At 42.8% G+C, this 19,648-nt stretch overlaps 1 protein-coding gene across 1 annotated transcript in view; it reads right to left on the minus strand.

Moving 5' to 3' along the window:
- Positions 1 to 10,744, minus strand: part of LOC131959164 (PH and SEC7 domain-containing protein 1-like) — a 69,357-nt gene extending 58,613 nt beyond the window's left edge. Inside the window, exons 1-2 of the mRNA XM_059324266.1 lie at positions 10,633 to 10,744; positions 9,502 to 9,972 (exon numbers count right to left, since the gene is read on the minus strand). Of these exons, the coding sequence (XP_059180249.1) occupies positions 9,502 to 9,972; positions 10,633 to 10,730 (569 nt within the window). The 5' untranslated portion in view covers positions 10,731 to 10,744. The remainder of the gene's footprint in view (positions 1 to 9,501; positions 9,973 to 10,632) is intronic.
- Positions 10,745 to 19,648: the final 8,904 nt, after the last annotated feature.

Below are 19,648 nucleotides of genomic sequence, written 5' to 3' on the forward strand. Positions count from 1 at the left end.
GAATCATATTCAAAGACAACATGTGGTTTTGTGATTTCACAAATCTCCTCCAGCAGCTTCTTCGCTCTCTTGTTATCAGTAAGTTTCTAATTAAGCTCCTTCAAAGCTTTCACCAGTTCAGAAGGGCCAGACTTATTACATCTGAATTATCCTGTGATAATAATTTAAGCATGTTATGTCACACTGAGCTGAAAGAGAGCTGCTCTCCCGACAGGAACGAGGTCTCTGAGTTCGGTTACTTAGGATTCGACGTGATGCTGCCTGACCTTCGAGAGCTGAGTGACGATTCTAGTCACGGCAGCCGGGCCGATAGAATAACAACGACAGCTCAACAGCTGAGAGTCGTATTCTGAAAGGCAAGAAACACTTCCTGAACACGCAGAGTTGTTCTCAGCGTGAGGAACCAGCCAACAGTCCCAGGGCCTCGCTTCCCACACTGACACATCCTCACACTGTAAGTGAGTCAGCCGCAATCACAGCAGAGCAAACAGTCATTAACAACACGAGCCGTTCAAAGGGTTCAACGGTCAACTTTTGGTTTCACAAAGTACACAGAGGAACAAGTCTATGAGGCGGAAGAGTCACAGCCGAGATCTGAGCTAACATCAGCACACTAACAGGCTCACAGTGATTATAATATCATGGGTTTGTAAGATGGAGAGGTTATTATTTTATAAAGCTTTGGACCAGTTCAGATCTGCAGTGGCTCCCTGTTGCTGTGACAAAAAAATGATACAATGTTATTTCTTTACATTTTAATGTCCATTTATCATTGGTGTCGGCCCAAAAAAAAAAAAAAAATGTATTCTTCGATTGTAAAAATGTTTAGAAAATCTTATATAAGGCTTTAAAAAAACTTACTTCAGTGAAAGTACTAACACCACACTGTGAAATTACTCCACTACAACATTCAAAACTTTGTTAAGTAAAAGTACTAAAGTATGAACATCAAAATATACTTAAAGTATAAAAATAAAAGTATTCATTATGCAAAATGGCCCCCTCTCAGATTGCTAAATTTATTCTAAATTTATTATATATTTCCTCAAGATAGGGCTAATTTTAACTACTTAATATACTGTTATGAGGTTTAATTAAAAAACAAACATTTAATCACTTTATCAAATTTATCATGATTTTACATTTCAAAAGTAACTAAAGCGGTCCGCTAAATGTAGTGGAGTAAAAAGTACAATATTAACCTTTAAATGTAGTGGAGTAGAAGTATAAAGCCACTTGAAATGGAAATACAAAAGAAAGTAAAGAAAGAAAGTACCTCAAAATTGTACTTAAGTACAGTACTTGAGTAAATGGACTTAGTTACATCCCACCTACGGTTTTTAGTCATCTAAAATGTGCATCATAGGTTATGAAAGTCTACATACGGCACCTTAACCTCTAAATCTTGCCAACTTCCAGTCTGGTTTCGAGTCTCCCTCTCTTGGTTAGCTCTGGACTCTAAATCTCCTGAGATATTTCTTTGGTATCCACTTTGGTCCTCGCTGCATTCTGACAAAATCATATTAATAAGATTACATTTTTCACACACACACACACACACACACACACACACACACACACACACACTGAAACAAGGAATTTGTCCTCTGCATTTAACCAATCCTAACACGAGTGAATACGCCATACTGAGGAGCTGAGAGCAGCACATTTCTTGAGCTGTCAGTCCTGGGATTTGAACCAGCCACCCTCTGGTAACAAGCAAGTGACGCCAACTTCTAGATCACAGAATCCAGTTTGAATTAATTCAAAGTAAAAGGGAGAAATAGATCAAACTAATATAAATTATTTTAGCAACACACTTCAATTAAGACTTGAGTTTATTCATGATTGTTGATCTAGCTCCTGTGGTGGGTTTTATGCCCATTATGGATGCCTGGTGCAGACAATATCCTCATCCATCACAATGTTTTACTGTGGATGTCGTCACATGAGGAAAAGTCAGAAGGATTTATGATTTGGTGCCAATCCATTCAGTTGATGTTGTGAGACATTTCACTGGATGAATATAAAGCATGATTTGCTAGAGGAAAGGTCATGAGGTCACCAAAACAGATCAGAATTCATCCTGTGTGGACCTTGAATGTCTTCTGTTATCACAACTGGAAGGAAAGCTCAGACCTCTGCCAAAGCCAAGCCCTGCCTCGACATTAAAATAAGTAAAAAATAATTTGTGTATCCGCCCTGTGCTCTGAATCTGTTCCAGAGTTTATTGGAGTCCTTCTGCACTGTTCTGCACCCTGCAGGAACAGACAAACCATCCGAACAGAAAATACAAACTCCTGTAGCACTGCATTTAGTCATATACATATTTTCTGAAGTAAAAAGTAAAAAACTTTAAGTGCCAGTTGAAAGTAGTGTACAGTAAAAGCTACAACATCTCTTAAATGTATTGGAGTAGAAGAATAAAGTTGCGCGAACAGAAACAAACACAAGTAAAATCCTTAAAGGAAAAGTCAGTGACTGTTTGTAAACACAACATTTCTCCACGGTTCAAACCCCAGATTCACTCATGAATGCTCATGTTTTGGAACTATATATATGCATTTTTCGGTGCTGTCTGCTGTATTTATGCAGCTTTGTGTCCAGAAGGTGACACCCAGAAACTTCCAGAACACAGCAAAAAGAAAAGAAAGAGAAAATCCAGACAGAGGGCAGAATCTCTGCAGAAACAGACACCAACATAAACTCCTAGTGGCTCATAAGTGATGATTGAGAGGGATTACCTTTGTATGTTGAGTGCGTTGAGCAAGCTTGTTAATATGCTCTTCACACCTGGAAAGAGTTTGAATTTGCCCTCCGGCCAAATTTCATATTAACCCTATAAAGCCTGAACCATGAAATAATCGCCAGAAAATTACATTTTTTTAAAAACTGGAGTATTTATTGAACGTGCTGACAAATTTTTTCAAAATCAATATAAATTTCCAAGTATTCGCAAGAATTCTAATTTGTGTCATATTTGATACATCAGGTCTTTTTGTGCAATTTGTTGCTCACAGTTTGTTTTTCTTTAACTAACAAAAACATATAAACCTAAAATTTTTAACCCAGATCCACCAGTGGAACTTGCATGTCATTTTTGCTACATCTGGTATTTTTGTGCAATTTGTTGCTCAGTTTGTTTTTCCAGTTAGTAATCAGAGGTCCCACTGGCGAACTCGCCGAATTTTCTTCTTCTGTAGGGCGTAGTGATGTCAATTTTAGGAGTATACTAAAGATACTGATTGTTGTCGAAAAAACACTGCAAAGTTAGGCTATTTTGGCAATTTTCAAAGCGGTCATGTGACCTCTGACGTCATGCTATCTGAATGAATATAGGCTCTCTGTCATCAGTAGTAGCCACTTCATTGCAGTGAGGGCATTTCTTGAGTCTTGACCTCAGTGTATAAAATGAGCTGTGGCCTCTAAGATAATCACAGCCTCATGAAACTGCCACTGAAACTAGAGACCTAGAGCATTCAGAGGATGTGCAGCTTTCCTAGGTATATTGACAATAAGAGGGTTTCTCAGCAGTTTGAAGAACAGAAGTGTTCGTCATCCAATCGCTGAAAATACAGAAATCTCCAAAATGACCAACGTTTTTTAACCCAAATCACAGCATGGATTTTTCTATGTTGTTCCAAAGGTCTTTATATATTGATGTTATATTCTGGAGGGTTTTTCTGACCATTTTTATCCATTCTCAATATGAACACAGTTGTATTATTCAGCACCAAATGTGTGTAACAAATGGTATCATAGTTGAACATGGACTGGACTTCAGAAAGTGTCCACTTATGTTATGAGCCTTTATACACCACAATAGGTTTCAATAAATAAATAATTCATTCATTAAGTCATTTTTATTAGATATTTATGACCGGAACAACTGGACACACAGTAGCCCAAATTAATCTTCAGGTTCACAGCTGTCAGATGATGTCACCACTTCTATGTGGCATTTACTGTTGACCTGCTATCTCCCCCTAAACATCCACTGCACACAACCACCAATTCTTAAAAAAACAGCCCCTGAAGAGTAAGTGGTTATCTGCAACACATGTACACATCAAGTTTTTCCAAGAAAACAAATATTACACTGATAATGTAGAGGTCTCAAAAACGTTTTGGCTTTATAGGGTTAAAACCTTGTGATATAAACACAGTGAGACAGGTGAGACAGGTTCCTGGGTGGGGACGTACCTGTGACAAGACCGCCTAATCGTCAAATACCTCTCCTCTCCGACCACAGCTGAGCCCTGACAGCAGAAGACAGACGGCGTCCTCATGGCCGTCCCCTGCCCGCTGCCTCGCCTCTGCCCGCTCCCCCGGCTGACCCCTCCTCTCCTCGCCGCCTGGCTGTAACCTGAACGCATCACCGTCGCCGCGGAGGCACACCTGCGGCCTCTCCTGCAGACTCTGACATTCCTCTGCTCGGTTCTGAGTCAAACTGAGACTTCATGAGTCCGACTCTCTCACTCTCCCTCTGTGTTTGCTGTCATTCGATCCTCACAGCTGGCTTCCTTCCCCCCAAAGTAAAAGAGCTGTTTGTCCTGCAGTGCCTCTCCTTCTCTATCTTTTTCCCTGTTTGCTGTTGTTTCTGTTCCCTCTTTTCACTCCTCCCTCTCTCTTTCTCCCTCCCTGTTCCACTGTGTAAACTCTCACTGTCCCCTGCTGACCTTGGATTCGAAGCATGGCATGAAACTTGGCTTGTCCTTTGCCTCAAAATCCCCCTCCCTTCCCCTTTCCTACCCTCCATTCATTCCTCCGCTCTGCAGCTCCAGTTACACACACTCAGTAAATCCATCCTCTGGGTGTTGTACAGATTCTAGTCTACCTTGTTTCTGGTGTTAGCGTTTAGCACGCCTACAGAGAAAACACAGATATGAGGTGTCAGGTTTATCCACTGGGTGTGTGCCTTTAAACAGTTTTCTCTGCAGCCATAACCGCTCAGGGGGAGAGAATAGGTGGCTTTTGTCAACGCCTGAGTCCATTGTGGACTCTGTTTACAGCATACGCTTCATCAGGGCCTGCAGGAGTGTTCACAATCACAAGATTAAACCGCCACTCCGGTTTAAGCTCCGCCACCTGTTTGCATTGTCTCATCAAGAGCCGAGAGGTCCTGAGAGAATTTCTCAGTGTCAGCCTCCTGCTTTAACGGTGTCCCGGCATAATTGAGCCTCCTCTCAGTCCACTGGGCAGCTCGGCACAATGAGCCACTGTCTAATGGAGCAGACGATCTGAAAAGGGTGATGTGAGAGAAGACAGAGGAGGAGGAGGAGGAGGAGGGGGCGAAGTATGAACTTCAGAAATATTTGTCTCCTCGTCTCGCTCCTGGATTCCAGAGCTCCGGGGCTGCCAGAGACAGGGCCGCTCATAAGAGCGAAAGATAAGATCTCTGCTAAGCAAACATTTACCTGAAAGAGTCCAGTGTGATCTGGCGCTCATATAAAGGGATTTATCAGGAGGTCTGGAGAAACATGAGAGAGTTTATGTTTAAAGACAATAACAAGAGAAGAGAGAGCAGAATGAGCCTGCTCTGTGGTATTTGTGCGTTTAACTTGAGACTTTTGTGACTCTCACACACACACACACACACACACACACACACGCACACACTAACACATGCATACCTCTATTCCTGCTGCATGGATGGACCCCATGTCAGGGTTAGGGTTAGGGCCTTCACTGGAAATATGTAACTATAAAATGACTAAATGACAAGAAATCTAAAAATAGACAACATGACTACAAAGAGACACAAAATGAATCTACAGAGACAAAAATGACTGCTAAGAGACACACAACAACGATAGGGACAATATTACAACAGTTTACAAGAGAAAAAACACCAAAAAAAGACACAAACTGACTACAAAGTGACACAAAATGACTGCAGAGATGCAAAACAACCTGAAAAACACACAAAAAAGACTAAAAGAAGACACAAAACTACAACAGAGAGACAAAAATGGCTCTTAAAAGACACAGAACAATCCCAAAGAGAGAAAGATAATGAAAAAGATACAAAAAAATAACTACACAAGGACAAAAAACTACAAAAAAGACCCGAAATTACTATGAAGAGACAAAAAATGAATATACAGAGACAAAAATTATCACAAAGACAAATTAAATGACGGCTAAGAGACACACAACAACCAATAGTGACAAAATCACAAGACAAAAAAGCCTCCAAAAAAGAAACAAACTGACTACAAAGTGACACAAAGTGGCACTGTAAAGACGCAAACAACCAACTAAATACACAAAAAATACCAAAAGAAGACACAAAACTACATCAGAGAGACAAAAATGGCTCTTAAGAGTCAGAAAACATCCTCAAATAGACAAAGAGAATGAAAAAGATACAAAAACTAACTACACAAGGTCAAAAAACTACCAAAGAGACACAAAATTATTAATTACACACACACCCACACACACACACACACCTCTACAGAGAAACAAAACAACCCTCCCCCCCCCAAAAAAAAACAAAGAAAAACAAAACAAAACTTAAAGAAGTCATAAAACAACATCAGAGACAAATAAAAACCCCAAAAGATGCAAAAAATAACTACACTAGGACAAAAAACTACCAAAAAGACACAAAATGACTAGAAGAGACACAAAATCACCACAACAATACAGAAAATGATCACAAAGAGACACAAGACAACAACAGAAAGTGCAGAAACCAGCCCAGTCTGTGTCTCTGCTGCTCAGGCTGCTCTCAGTCACTGACCTGCACCAGATTCACTCTTCTAGGAAACAAAAGAAAGCTCGAACAGCTCGTTTCCTATCCTCTCCTGCCATCTAGTGGTCAGAGCACCAAGGTGACTCGTGCAGTCAGTCTACCTCTGCAGTGCTGTCACACTTAGTTAGGGTGACATTCAGCCTCACACACTGAAACTCATCACCTCCACAATCACAGTCTGTCCCCAGAAACACTGCAGGAACAACCATGGAAGATGGAATACAGAAAGCTACTGAGGGAATGTTCTGAATGCAGCTTAAAGAGAGAGGAATATTATACTATTAATGACCAGAAAAAAGTGTCACCCTGACAAAACAGTAGAAAAACTGTGAATTTGTCCTATCAGACACAGAAAACACAGAAAACTGGACAGATCCAGTCAGCCCCTGAGCTGCAGGTGGAGAGTTAAAACAAAAGTCTTTGTGACTCTGACAGTCAAGGTGAGTGCCTCACTGCTGCAGCAGCAATCTGCCTCATGCACAAACACACACACACACACACACACACACACACACACACACACACACACACACACACACACACAGAAAGCATGCACTTCAAGGATACAACCATGAAAAAACACCTACATATACACGTGAATGCACACTCTCAACCACACACACATAGAGGGGAACATGCACAGATGGAATCACATATCACACACACACACACACACACACACATGCACACGCACACACACGCCTGCCTGGCAGACATCAGAGGGACCACAGGCAGCCTTGGAGCGACCTTCAGTCTAACACTGCTGGGCTCCAGAATAGCTCTGCAGCGGCGCTCTGCACACGGAGACGACGGGGAGGAGAGACCGTCGTCCGTCTGGAGACTGACAGCGGTCCATTAACGGGAGCCGACCTCGATAACGGCAGTCAGAACTGCATTAACACTGAATTAATATCTCAGTCAGCCGCTTATGATGTTCCTGCATGAACCGTTTGAAGGAAACGGGTTGAGCAGGTTCTCTCTGCATCTCTCGTGCAAAGACATGTGTTTGTGGCTAAACGCTCACATACTTTCACGAAATCTGCTGTTGTTGCACTTGTCTTACTCCAGTGTGGAGTGGAGATGAATAGAAAACAGAGAATGATACGCAACAACAAACATGACCCAGATTCACCATCACTGGGGTTCTTGGTGAATCACTACAGCGCAGGTCATCTGCTTAAAGCTGTCGACACTAAACAGCTTGTTTTTAATGGGGATTGGTAGATTATTATCAAATATAATCATGTGTTTTGGCAAGAAAAGCATCTGTTTATGGAGCTGGTTGTGTGCACGGCAGCAAAGGGACAAACACAAAGTGTTGCCATGAAGTTGGAGGAACATTATCGTCTCAAATGCATCTGAACAACTGCTTTTAAACCATTAAGTTCTTTTCAAGGAACTAAAAGGGGATTTCAGCTTGTTGTGATTCCATAGAAGTCTAAAGACCTGCAAAAAATTAAAATTAGCCAGTATCCTGAGAATCATCAGTGTGCCCCTCTGTTGATAATAAAGGTTTTGTCTCACTGCAGTGACACTAACTGCTGCATGTTGGATGCAATTAATGAAATGCAGAGGAGGAGAAAGGAACTAAAAGCGTCTCGTCCCACAGTAAATAATCTGTTGAGTGTTTGATGGTATTTATGAGAACGTACCTGCCATGAAAAAATCAGAAAATAACTTTTTATTTCTCTCATTCACTGGCTTTCTAATCACAGCACCACAGCACTACCTCTCGCTCTCTCTCTCTTTCTATCTTTTTTTATCTAAAAAAGTACTTTACTTAAATGTCATCAAACAAAGGAAACATAATTAAAGTGTCCTAAATCTTTACTAGACTGCTTCCTTGTTTTATAGAGTAGAAAGAGGAGATTTTTCAAGAATTCTTGGTAAGTTATTGATATACAAATGATAACTTTAGGTTTGAGGGATTCCTTCAACATTGGCTTAAATGACTGGATGTAAAGTGAAAGGGTTTTGATCTGCAGTTTCTCTCAACTTTGCAGCATCTTTCAGCTCATTGTTTTAGTTTTTACTACCTAAAATGTTACTGTTCTGTTGACCTTTCTTTGCACTTATCAGCATATTTTCCAGGAGAAAACCTGCTGAACTCTACCTGCTCAGCACCAAACTGCAAAACAGACACATTTAGAGACGACCAGATCAACAGAGTGGAGCCTTTAGCAGCTAAAGAGAAAGATGTTTCTCTCAGGAGCTGGTGGAGACCAAAATCGGAGCCAAAGGACAAATAATTACAACTGCAACCGGTTGTTGTTGTTGTGGCTGCTGGTGTAAATAAGAAATTGTTGGCTAAATTGTTCACCATATCATCTAAAGAGTGACAATATGTCTATGTTGAGTTTATATCTTGCCTCTGCTGCCCCCAAGTGTCCAAAAAAATCAATTTATGCTGTTTGGTGAATGTGATGCTGGGGTGAGGGGTGGTGCCCTTTTTTCTCTCCTTTTTATTTTATTTATTTTAATTAATTTATTATTTATTATTCTTATGGTTTGGTTTGGTTTTGCTTGCATCTCATTGAGGTGCAAGGTTGTCACTATTACTTTTTTTCTAACTGTTGCTTAGTTTTTACACTCAATTTTGTACTGTCTCTATTGTCCATTAATGAGTCATGTTCTTTTGGTTGTAACTTGTATTCCTGTTCAAATAAAAAACATTTGATCCCCCCAAAAATAACCTGTGAACCAGTAGTTCATCATAACTTGTTGCAGTGTTTGTGACTCACCTCGGTAGTGAGAAGGACGGGTTGCTGTACCAGCTGCTGCCCAGCTGTGAACACACTCCTCGTCCTCGCGGTGGCGTGTCGTCCGAGCCGCTGCTCAGCCGCTCGCTGGACGGCGCTCTGGTGGCGTCCGAGTCCCCCGTCACGGTGAAGATGGAGTCAGAGATGCTGGGCCTCTCGTCGTGAGCCAGTGGGGCGAAGCTGAGCTGCACTATCTGCCTGGCACTCTGGCAGACCGGTGCGTGGATGGCGGGGGTCAGCGTGGGCAGGTCAAAGGTCAGCACAGTCTGGGTGCTGGAGGTCAGCAGCTCCTCGCTGTCCAGGCTGTTGTAGGACGTGCCTTTGGCCCGGTGAGACTCCATGATGCTTTCAAAGTGGCGGCTGAAGGTGTCCTCGGCAGCGCATCGCGGTCCGGAGACCAGGATGGGCGACTTTAGGGCCGGATGGTGGCTGTCAAAAAACGTCTCCATCGGTCTGAAGAGAGAGGGAGGATTTAGAAACACTACGACAACACAGCTGTGATTATAATATTGGTGGAAAAAGTATTCAGATCCCTTACTTAAGTAAAAGTATTAATACACACTGTAAAATTACTCCACTACAGTTAAATGGTAAATGGACCTGCAAGTGCTTTACACTACAGACTGCGCACATTCACCCTTTCACACACACATTCATACTGGTGGCAGAGGCTACCCTAAATGGTGCCACCTGCCACCATTGGGAATTCATTCACACACCGATGCATCGTATCTTGCTCAAGGATACTTCGACACGTAGGCTGTGACGGTCAGGGATCGAACCACGAACCCTTCGGTTAGGGGGCAACCCACTCTAGAATGGACCCACTCAGATAGTTTTATATATTCTAAATATAATATTAGATTATTTGTACTGATGCATTTTATCACTGGTTTATAAAGATTAAATGTAGAAACAGTGTGAGTAAACATGTAGAAACACCATGTAGAGACACCACCAAACCTGTTTACAGTCGACCTGAAAAATAGGTTACGAGTGAGATCCAGATTCAGATCAAAATATAGGTCAGGGGAAAATCCTGCTCCACCAGAGTCTGTCTGTGTGTGTGTGTGTGTGTGTGTGTGTGTGTGTGTTTGTGGTTGTGATGTTCACCTCTTCAGAAGGTGTCCGAACACCTCTGGTTCCTCCTGAGCTGCAAACTGCTGCTTCCTGTTGTCTCCTTGCATCCTCACACTGGCCCAGCTCACCATCTCCTCCTCTTCTTCCTCCTCCTCCTCCTCATCTTCATCTTCCTCCTCCTCCCCCTCTCCCCTCCTCTCCTCCCCCTCACCTGTCCTCCCATATCCCAGCACCCCCAGCGGGCTGCTGCCCGTCCCTGAGGTGCCCTGCACGCTGCGGTTGCTCCCGAACGCTGAGTCAGCGTCCTCCTGCTCGGCCAGCAGCACCTCGTCGATGTCCGTCTCCCTGTAGCAGCGCAGCGGGACAGCGTCCAGGTCCGTCTCTGAGTACTTCAGAGTCCGCCTTATGATGCCCGTTTTGGGAGAGGTCCCGATCACGGCTGGAGGAGGAGTCACCAGCTCCACCTCCACATGCTGCACCTCGTGATTGGCGGAGGGCAGTGGGAGGGAGGACGGGGGCGTCGGGGTGGGAGACTCGCTGGAGTTCCCACTAGGAGGCGCTGTGGAGGCCTCCAGAGAATCTGAAGAGATAAACATTGGCATGAAATATTGCAAAAAAGTGAGACAACCTTCAGACTGAGGATGAGTTTCTCTACCAGCTGAGCTGTCAGGACTCTGCATTGATCAGAAAAGGTTTCCAAAAGGTTTAAATTGCTTTTCTCCTCCGCTCTAGTTTTGTTTTAAAAGTTTTACTTCTATATTTATATTTTAGTTAATTCTCTGAGCTGATCGGTGCTGGACACAGTCCAGAGGAAAGGACGCCGCCTGCCAACGAGGACACACAGGTTGGATCCCCGCCTGAGGTACGCTACACGGGAGTGTGTGTGTGATTTCAAACTTGCGTTGCGTTGCGAATTTCTCGTCGATTTCAACTTGCGAATTTCCCGTCAACTTCAACTTGCGAATTTCCAAATTTCTCATCGATTTCTCATCAACACACGAGGGGGAAGCAGAACAGTAAGTACATGGCGGGCAAAACATTTTGAATCTAAGGCCCCGTTCACACGAGGACGGTCTGAACAGAAGACGCAAAAGTGGCGTCGCGTCTTCACTTTTTATTCCTCGTTTAGACAAGCATTTTCGGGAGGAAATCTGCGTGCATACGGTGGCGCAAAAGTGTGTGAAATTCGATTATATGCAGCCAGGCGGCATCACTTAAAGCGATAAGAGCATCTTTGGGCATGCAGAAGTTTTCACGCCACACATTTTCATCAGCTTCTCCTTCCACAAAGTTCTCTACCATCACTAGATCTCCCAGGTCTCGTTCACAGCCGTCTGGCTCGCCTCCGACGAATTGGTGCATCCAAAATGTGATAGAGGTAATTCCAGATCCTTCTCTGTTCACTAATACTATCTGTACATATCCTGTACATTTGGTGGAAAGACTCCTGTAAGTTTATTAGAGCTGCCAGAGCAGCTTGAAGGTCCGACGCATGGAAATAATCCCACGTATGTTTATTTTCCTGTACTGGAGCATGTATGTGACGTAAACACATACGTGACGTGAGCAGATCTGAGCAGAGTTTTGCGTCTTGTCAGTGTAGACGCACACGCTACGGTGGAGCGGATTTAACTTTTCCACTTTGGAAGGTGGTTTCAGATTTTTGCGTCTTTAAGCCCCAAAACGCCGTCAGGAGGTTTGAGACTGCAGCTGACCTGTATTTCACCTGTTGAACAATAAACCTGCCCGATTAAAGCTTTTTAATGGATCATCTGCAGGCTGCAGTTAAAATTGGTCCATTTTAATGGACAAAAAGAATCAAAATATACAATTTTAGGACTTTCCTCTCAATAAAAAATGGATTCAATTTTATTTAAAGTGTAAAACCCCTGAAAAGAGGGGTTCAATTAAGATTTGTATTAAATTAAGCATGGACTAAAATATGGCTAGTTTTCAGGAAATGTTACTCAAACAGGAGGAAATAGTACATTTGTTGAGGACTATTTTCAGCGGTGGATTAATGTTCATTTGGTGGCACTAAATTGAATTTTAGACAAAAAGTGATAACAAAAATGTATTTTTTGAAACATTAAAATTCTCAGGAGGGATTTGAACCAACAACCTCCAAACAATAGGGTAGCTTCTCTAGCAGCTGAGCTATCAGGACTTCGCAGTCAGAAGTTTAAGGTAAGTTTTGTCAGGACTCTATATGGATTAGATCAAAGGGTTAGTTATTCTAAATTAAATAATTATTGGAAAATGTAATTAATTTATGCATATAAGTGGGTTTTAGGTCACGAGCATGGACTAAAATATGGCTCATCACGGTAGTTTTACGGAAATGTTGCTCAAATAGGAGGAAAAAATGCATTTTCAGCGGTGGATTAATGTTCATTTGGTGCAGGACAGTTTGTAGATTATCACAGAGAAATATCAGGCTTTTTAATGCACAGAATGATGTATAAAATCTGAATTTGGCGCCCCAAATGATAATCTGTTCTGCCTCACTTTAGATCTTCCTGGTTAAATATCTATAGACAGCATATATAAAATGTTCCACCCTGGAATAATGTTAGAAACTACAGATAATGAGATGAAATGGAGGACAGGCTCTCACTTTTCTCCCCCCTGCTAGCAGCTTCCTCAGCAGGGGTCCCGAACAAAAACTCCCACTTGGCACGAGCGATTCTCTGACAATGGAGCGAGGGCACGGGCGCTGCACAGCCACTATCCGTCTGAAACACACACACACACACACACACACACACACACACACACACACACACACACACACACACACACACACACACATTAGAGGTTAGCTCTGCACTGCAGCATTACAGGAACAGGACAGTGCAGTGGCTTACTGGAGTCACTGTGCAGACACCAGAGAGAAACACTGGTAGAATATTACAGTATTCTGACCTTACGGGACCTTCAATGTTCTCCGAGCTGCACTTGACAAGAAAACAACATGTTACTTCAGTGGGATTGTTGTGTTCGTAGACAGGTCTTTGAAGTTTGGAGTCACTCTTACTTCCAGTCTTCATGCTAAGCTACGCTAACAGCTGCCTATCTCCAGTTCCATACTTAGAGCTCAGACGTCTTATCAATTATCTCCTCGAACTTTTGACAGGAAACAAAATATTAACCTGTTAAAAACATTAAATTCTGCTCCTCAGAGACACTGTGAAGACATGATTGATTCTGCTGAAACCAACGGTCACGTGACAAATATTCACTGAAAATCTGTTCACACAGAGCAGAGAGGAGAGGACAGGAGAGGCTGTTTACACAGAGCAGAGAGGAGAGGACAGGAGAGGCTGTTTACACAAAGCAGAGGAGAGGGCAAGAGAGGCTGTTTACACAGAGCAGAGAGAAGAGGACAGGAGACATGACAATAATGAGAATATGTACAATATGTAAAGAAAGCAGCTTTTTGTGTGTATGTATATTTTAATTTATTCCAATTTTTAAAAAAAAATATCAGAGCAATTCAAATTGTTGGTGTTGTTTTTTTCCCTGATTTCTGTCATTCTCACTGTGTTACTCTTCACAAAGACATGTTTGTTTCCACTTCTAGCCATGATTGTGCTGATTCCATAGAGCAGCAGGACAACACCCTGAAACAGCTTTGGGTTCAGAGGGTTAAATGAAAAAAAAATATATGCAGTGAAATAAACAAAAGAAGTGTACTTCATAGTATCCTTGTCTCACCTGTATTCCTGAGGTGGCGGCTCCGGTCTCGTTGCTCTGGTGACTGGACTGGCTGGACTCTGGGGACACACAGTCTCTGTCCCCCAGGCTGCCCGTCACCCCGCTGGAGCTCCGCGACGAGGACCCTCCCATCGCTCCGTTCTGCTCCGCCTCTGGATGCTCCTCCGCCCGCTGCTGCTGCTCTGCATCGTACCGCTCTGTCTCGTCGCCTGCTCCTTCCTCGTCGCAGCCCTCGTCCTCCTCGCCGGAGTCCAGCGCCACGGGGCCCAGCAGCAGGATCTCCCTCCTCCTCTGCTCCGCCCGTTTCTGCTGCGCTGTGGGGCTCAGCGGCCTGCGGCGCCGCCTGGACTGACGGTCCGGAGTTTGGTCGGACTCTAATCCGGCCTCGGGGCTCGGCCTCGGGCTGTTCTCCACCTCGCTCCCCCATTGCTGCCGGGACGTCCAGCTGACCGGCGCCTCCTCAACGCTCTGATTGATGAAGAGTCGGCGGGCCAGCTCGGTGCAGTCCCCCCTCTCGAAGCAGCTCAGGTCCCCTCTCTTGTCCAGGCTCGGGGACCAGGAGTCTCTGGCATACTGCGGGAGCTGGCGCCGATGCAGGGTCGGGGTATCCGGTGCTCGGAGATCTACTTGGAATAGCCGGGGGTCCCTCATGGGGGAGCTAAGCTCGGTGGGAGGATGAGAGGGCCGGAAAACACGTGAAGGGATTGCGGGCGAGCTAACGATGGAGCTCTGATGCTGCAGCTCCTGCTGTGTTTGATGATTTGAATTTTTTACGTGCAAGTTTTCAGGCTGGTGAGAGTCCGTGTTGTCGGTTGCTGGCGTGTGTTGTGTTTCGTTTAAAGGGATGTTCATTTTAAGAGTTTGTGCATTTGGAGCCGGAGTGTGAAACTCTCCAGCTGGCTCGCCTAAAGCGTTGTGCAGCGAGGACCTGCGTGCCTCTGTCAAAATAGAAGAAACTTTGGAGGCCTCCTCTGCAAGCCTGCGGGCGACTTCAGGGCTGTGAGTTGGCGAGGAGGATTTACTGTCGCTCAGCTGGTTCAAGCCCTCGACTACATTATTGCCAAGTTGGACGAATGCTCCCTGCGGTGAAGCGCTCCTGGTGCAGGACCGGTGAGCATGTCTTTTAGTTGCTGGACTTCCTGTTGCAGCTCTGTCCCCTCCGGTCCAGTGAAGAGGACCAGAGTCCTGCTTGGCATGAGGAGACTGCCTGGACTGGGAGGACAGCTGGTCTGACGCCGGGCTCCGAGGCAGCCCACAAACAGCCTGGGTCCTGTCTACGATGTGGTCTTTGAGGTTCTGCCGCTGGACGGGACTCCCGGCCCAGGACTGACAGCGAGGCTGCTGGTTGTAGCGAGAAGACGAGGCTTGCTCGAGTGCATGGGCCAGTTTGATCCTCAGGAGAGGCGAGCCAAACTCCTCAACGGCCCTCTGGGTAGCTGCCCTCCCGATGGGGTCCAAGACTGGCTGGCGTAGGCCGGGACTCTGCTGGTGGCTCCCCGGAGATCGGAAAGTCAGCTTGGGGCTGGAGCTGCACGATGAATCAGGACTCCCGAACCAAACGGGGTCGCTGAGCCGCTTACGGAAGTGGGAAGGCGTGGATCTCTCCTCTCTGGTTCGTGCAGAGTTGCGAGGACTGTCCACGGTCTTCACGTTGGACTTCTCGATGTAGCTGAAGGTGACGACGGAGCGCGTGCCATCGCTCACCTCTCCCTCAGTAAACTTCCTGCAGTTGGGAGGCGTGTGAGCGACCTTTCCGGACAAGGGCATCATTGGTGGAGAGCGGATGGCGGACACTCCATCACACGGTGCACTCCATCGCTTGCCGACGGTCGGGGAGCTGTTTCTGGAAGCAGACTGGCTGTGTATGCGGTCCTGAGCCAGACGGCGAGCTGCGGAGGTCTTCTGGCTCGCCAGCTGAGACAGGAGCTCTGCAGGACTGTCCTGAACCGAATGCCCCTCTGAGATCCCCTCCTTCCCTCCGCTCTGATCTGGGGCAGACCTCACTTCCACATACAAATGAAGGACTTTTCCAGACTGGGACATGACCTCCTCTCAGGCCGTAATGAGGACAGAAACACAGAAATGGAGCAGAGAGTGAGAGGAGAGAGGGTGGGAGAGACAGAAAAAAAAAGGAAAGCTCTTCTTCTATTTGTCGGTTTGTTTTTCTGCTGGTGGTGCGTGTCAGTTTATTTTTAGACGGTCTTTCTTCTCTCTCCCGGAGTGTCTGTGTGCAGAGCTGAGACACACAGGGTGAACGGCCAGAGGACAAACATGCCCGTGGGACACCTCCGACAGCTCCCTATTCTTCATACCTGTGAATGAAAGAAAGTAGGAGTTGTTATTGTTTTTATCCTCCAGCGACGCCAGATACACACACGAGATATTCCAGTGACGCACGCTTGAACCTGTTAGTGGAGCTACCAGTTCTCTGATCAGCCTCACAGTCAACACATTTTTCAAAAACAATCAGAGCACAACTGGAACCTGCAGAAGCCCAAAACTCGCTCACAATCCTCAGTTTATCTTTGAAATGTACATTGCAATGAACACGTCAGTGGCAAGTATTTGTGTCTTTTACAAACAAGATCATAAAAAAATATTCTTGAAAATGCATTACTGCATTCTGGACATTTTTACAAGAGACTATACACACACACACACACACACACACACACACACACACACACACACTTCACATTTATTCCTTTACTGTTTGTGATGTAATTTGTTGACAGACATTAAGATTATCATGGCAGAGAAAGCTACAAACCACTTCCCGTGACCTGAGACGCAAACAAACAGAGACTGTCGCAGTGCAACAAGTTGCAGCAAAATCAGAATGATGCAGAATGTGGATGGTTGGTGAGACACGTCAACACAGGTGTTCTCTTCTCCAGCAGGAACTGGAGGTCAAAACAGTTTTAATCTGAGGATTCACAGAAAGAAAACAAATACTGCAAAGAGAGACCTTGAACTCACAACCTTCAGACTGAGGGTCGGTTTCTCTACAAGCTGAGCTGTCAGGAGTTTGCAGAAAAGGTTTGATATTATCTAATCTGGAAATTCATATGGTTGCTTCAGATTTACAGGGCATTTTTAAAAGGTAAAAACCTTTAAAGGGGCTTACATTTTTTCAACCAAATTCAAGGCATTTAAGGACTTCTAACCCTAATCCTTTACAGAAAGAAAACAAAAGTTACACAGAGAGAACTTGAACTCACAACCTTCAGACTGAGGATCAGTTTCTCTACTAGATGAGCTGTCAGGGCCCTGTATGAATCAGCTCAAATGGTTTTAATCTCTTATATTCTCCACTAAAGTTTTCTATATTTATATTTTAGTCAGTTCTTTGAGCAGGCTGTGAACTTTGTTTCTCTGAAGGGTTTACACAAGAGTAAGTGTGTGTGTGATGGATGTGTGTGATTTCAAACGTTGCAAATTTTTCGACGATTTCAACTTTCTTGTTGATTTCACTTCAACAACGAGGAGGAAGCAGGCAAACATTTTTTATTTTAATTTTAAATCCATGTGTTTGCAGGTGACAGAGGAGCTGATCATGTGACCTTCACCTGCATTTCACCTATTAAACAGTAAACTTGCCTGATTAAAACTTTTTAATGGATCATCTGCAGGCTGCAGACAATTCAAAAGAAAGTTTTAATGTAAATAAAATAATAAATCATTTTGTAAATATTAGGAAAATAAATAAAAAAATAAATGTGAAAGTATGAGGCCACATAAATTAAATAACAAAAAACAAAATAAAAAAATATGAAAAATAATAAATAAATGAAAAATTTGAGAATAAAATGGCACATAAAATATAAAAGTAGTATAGAAGTAAATAAGTATTTTCACTTATTTCCACATTTATTTGTTCATGTATTTCTGTGTATATTTACATATTTAAAAATATAAATATACATTTTTGCATATAAAAGAATCTTTTTTATCTGTATTTATGTATATTAATATATATATATATATATATATATATATATATATATATATATATAATTATTATTATTTTTTGACTATACTTATTTTTAAAGTGCACTATTAGTACTTAGGACCTGATAACCATTGTATACCATTGTAATAGATAAAAATCTCATGATGACAGACATTAACACGTGTCAGTTTTAATGTCTGTCAACAGTCATGTGTGAGCTGCTAACAACAAGATTTCCAACTTAAACGACAGGACTGACCGTTTGAAATAGATGTCTGGTTGTGAGACAGACATGAATGTAAGCTGATGTTTTAAATTAGTCTTGAAAACATACAGATTTGATAGATATCAACCCGGATTAGTGACGGACAGAGCAATTCTTTTCAGTGCACTTAATCACTAGACTACACTCATTATAAAGATCCATCACTCCCTGACCTTGACTCTCTCGTTCTGTGGATTAATATAAAGTTGTTCTGTGCTGAGGTGAGAACATGAGCTGCTCCTGCAGGACACACAGGCAGCAGGACTTTATCCCTGACTCCTCCTCTGCTGACAGCCGCTTTATCTGAAACAATTTAACACTCTGGATTCAATCTTAAATTAATCTATTAAAGGGAAGAGGCTGTCTGGTCCTGAGAGGCTGAAATGAATCAGAGAAAATCAGATTATCTGATCAGTTTTATTTCAGGAGTCACTGTGACGATACTGACCACTTCCTGTGTGCACAACAATATTCAAATTAATTTATAAACAGTAAACAGCTTATTTAATTCATCTCTGTGGAGTCATAAGAGTGGCATTTAAAAACATTATAAATCTGTAAAAGAATATGAAAATAAATGTGGAAATTTAAAAAGGAATAGATAAAAGAATCAGTAAATAAAATATGTAAATATGAATAAAAAAATAACATAAAAAATAAGTAGATTAAAAATGCAAATAATAAAGAGAAATAAATCAAAGAATAAATAACTATACAATAAATTAAATTTAAAAAATTAAATAAATGTGGAAATATAGAGGAATAAAAAAGGTAAATTCAAAAATGTAGAAATATAGATGAAGTGTGAAAATACAAAATAAATAAATAAAAGAATATAGAATACATACAAATAAATAATAATGATGATGATATATAAGTCAATTACAAACAATATTTAAATGTAAATAAAAAAACAAAAAAAGTAAATATAACAAAATAAATAAAAGATAAATGTGAAAATATGAGGTCACATAAATTTAATAATAAATAACTCAATAAAAAACCTGAATGCTCTCTCCACCTCACAATGACGAGTCAAACATCAGCTGCACCAAAAGACCAACTCTCATCACATAGTTGTGTTCATCATTATTCTGTTAAAATCCTCTTTTTCT

Source organism: Centropristis striata, chromosome 21 (genome assembly GCF_030273125.1).
Source record: "Centropristis striata isolate RG_2023a ecotype Rhode Island chromosome 21, C.striata_1.0, whole genome shotgun sequence".
NCBI lineage: Eukaryota > Metazoa > Chordata > Actinopteri > Perciformes > Serranidae > Centropristis > Centropristis striata.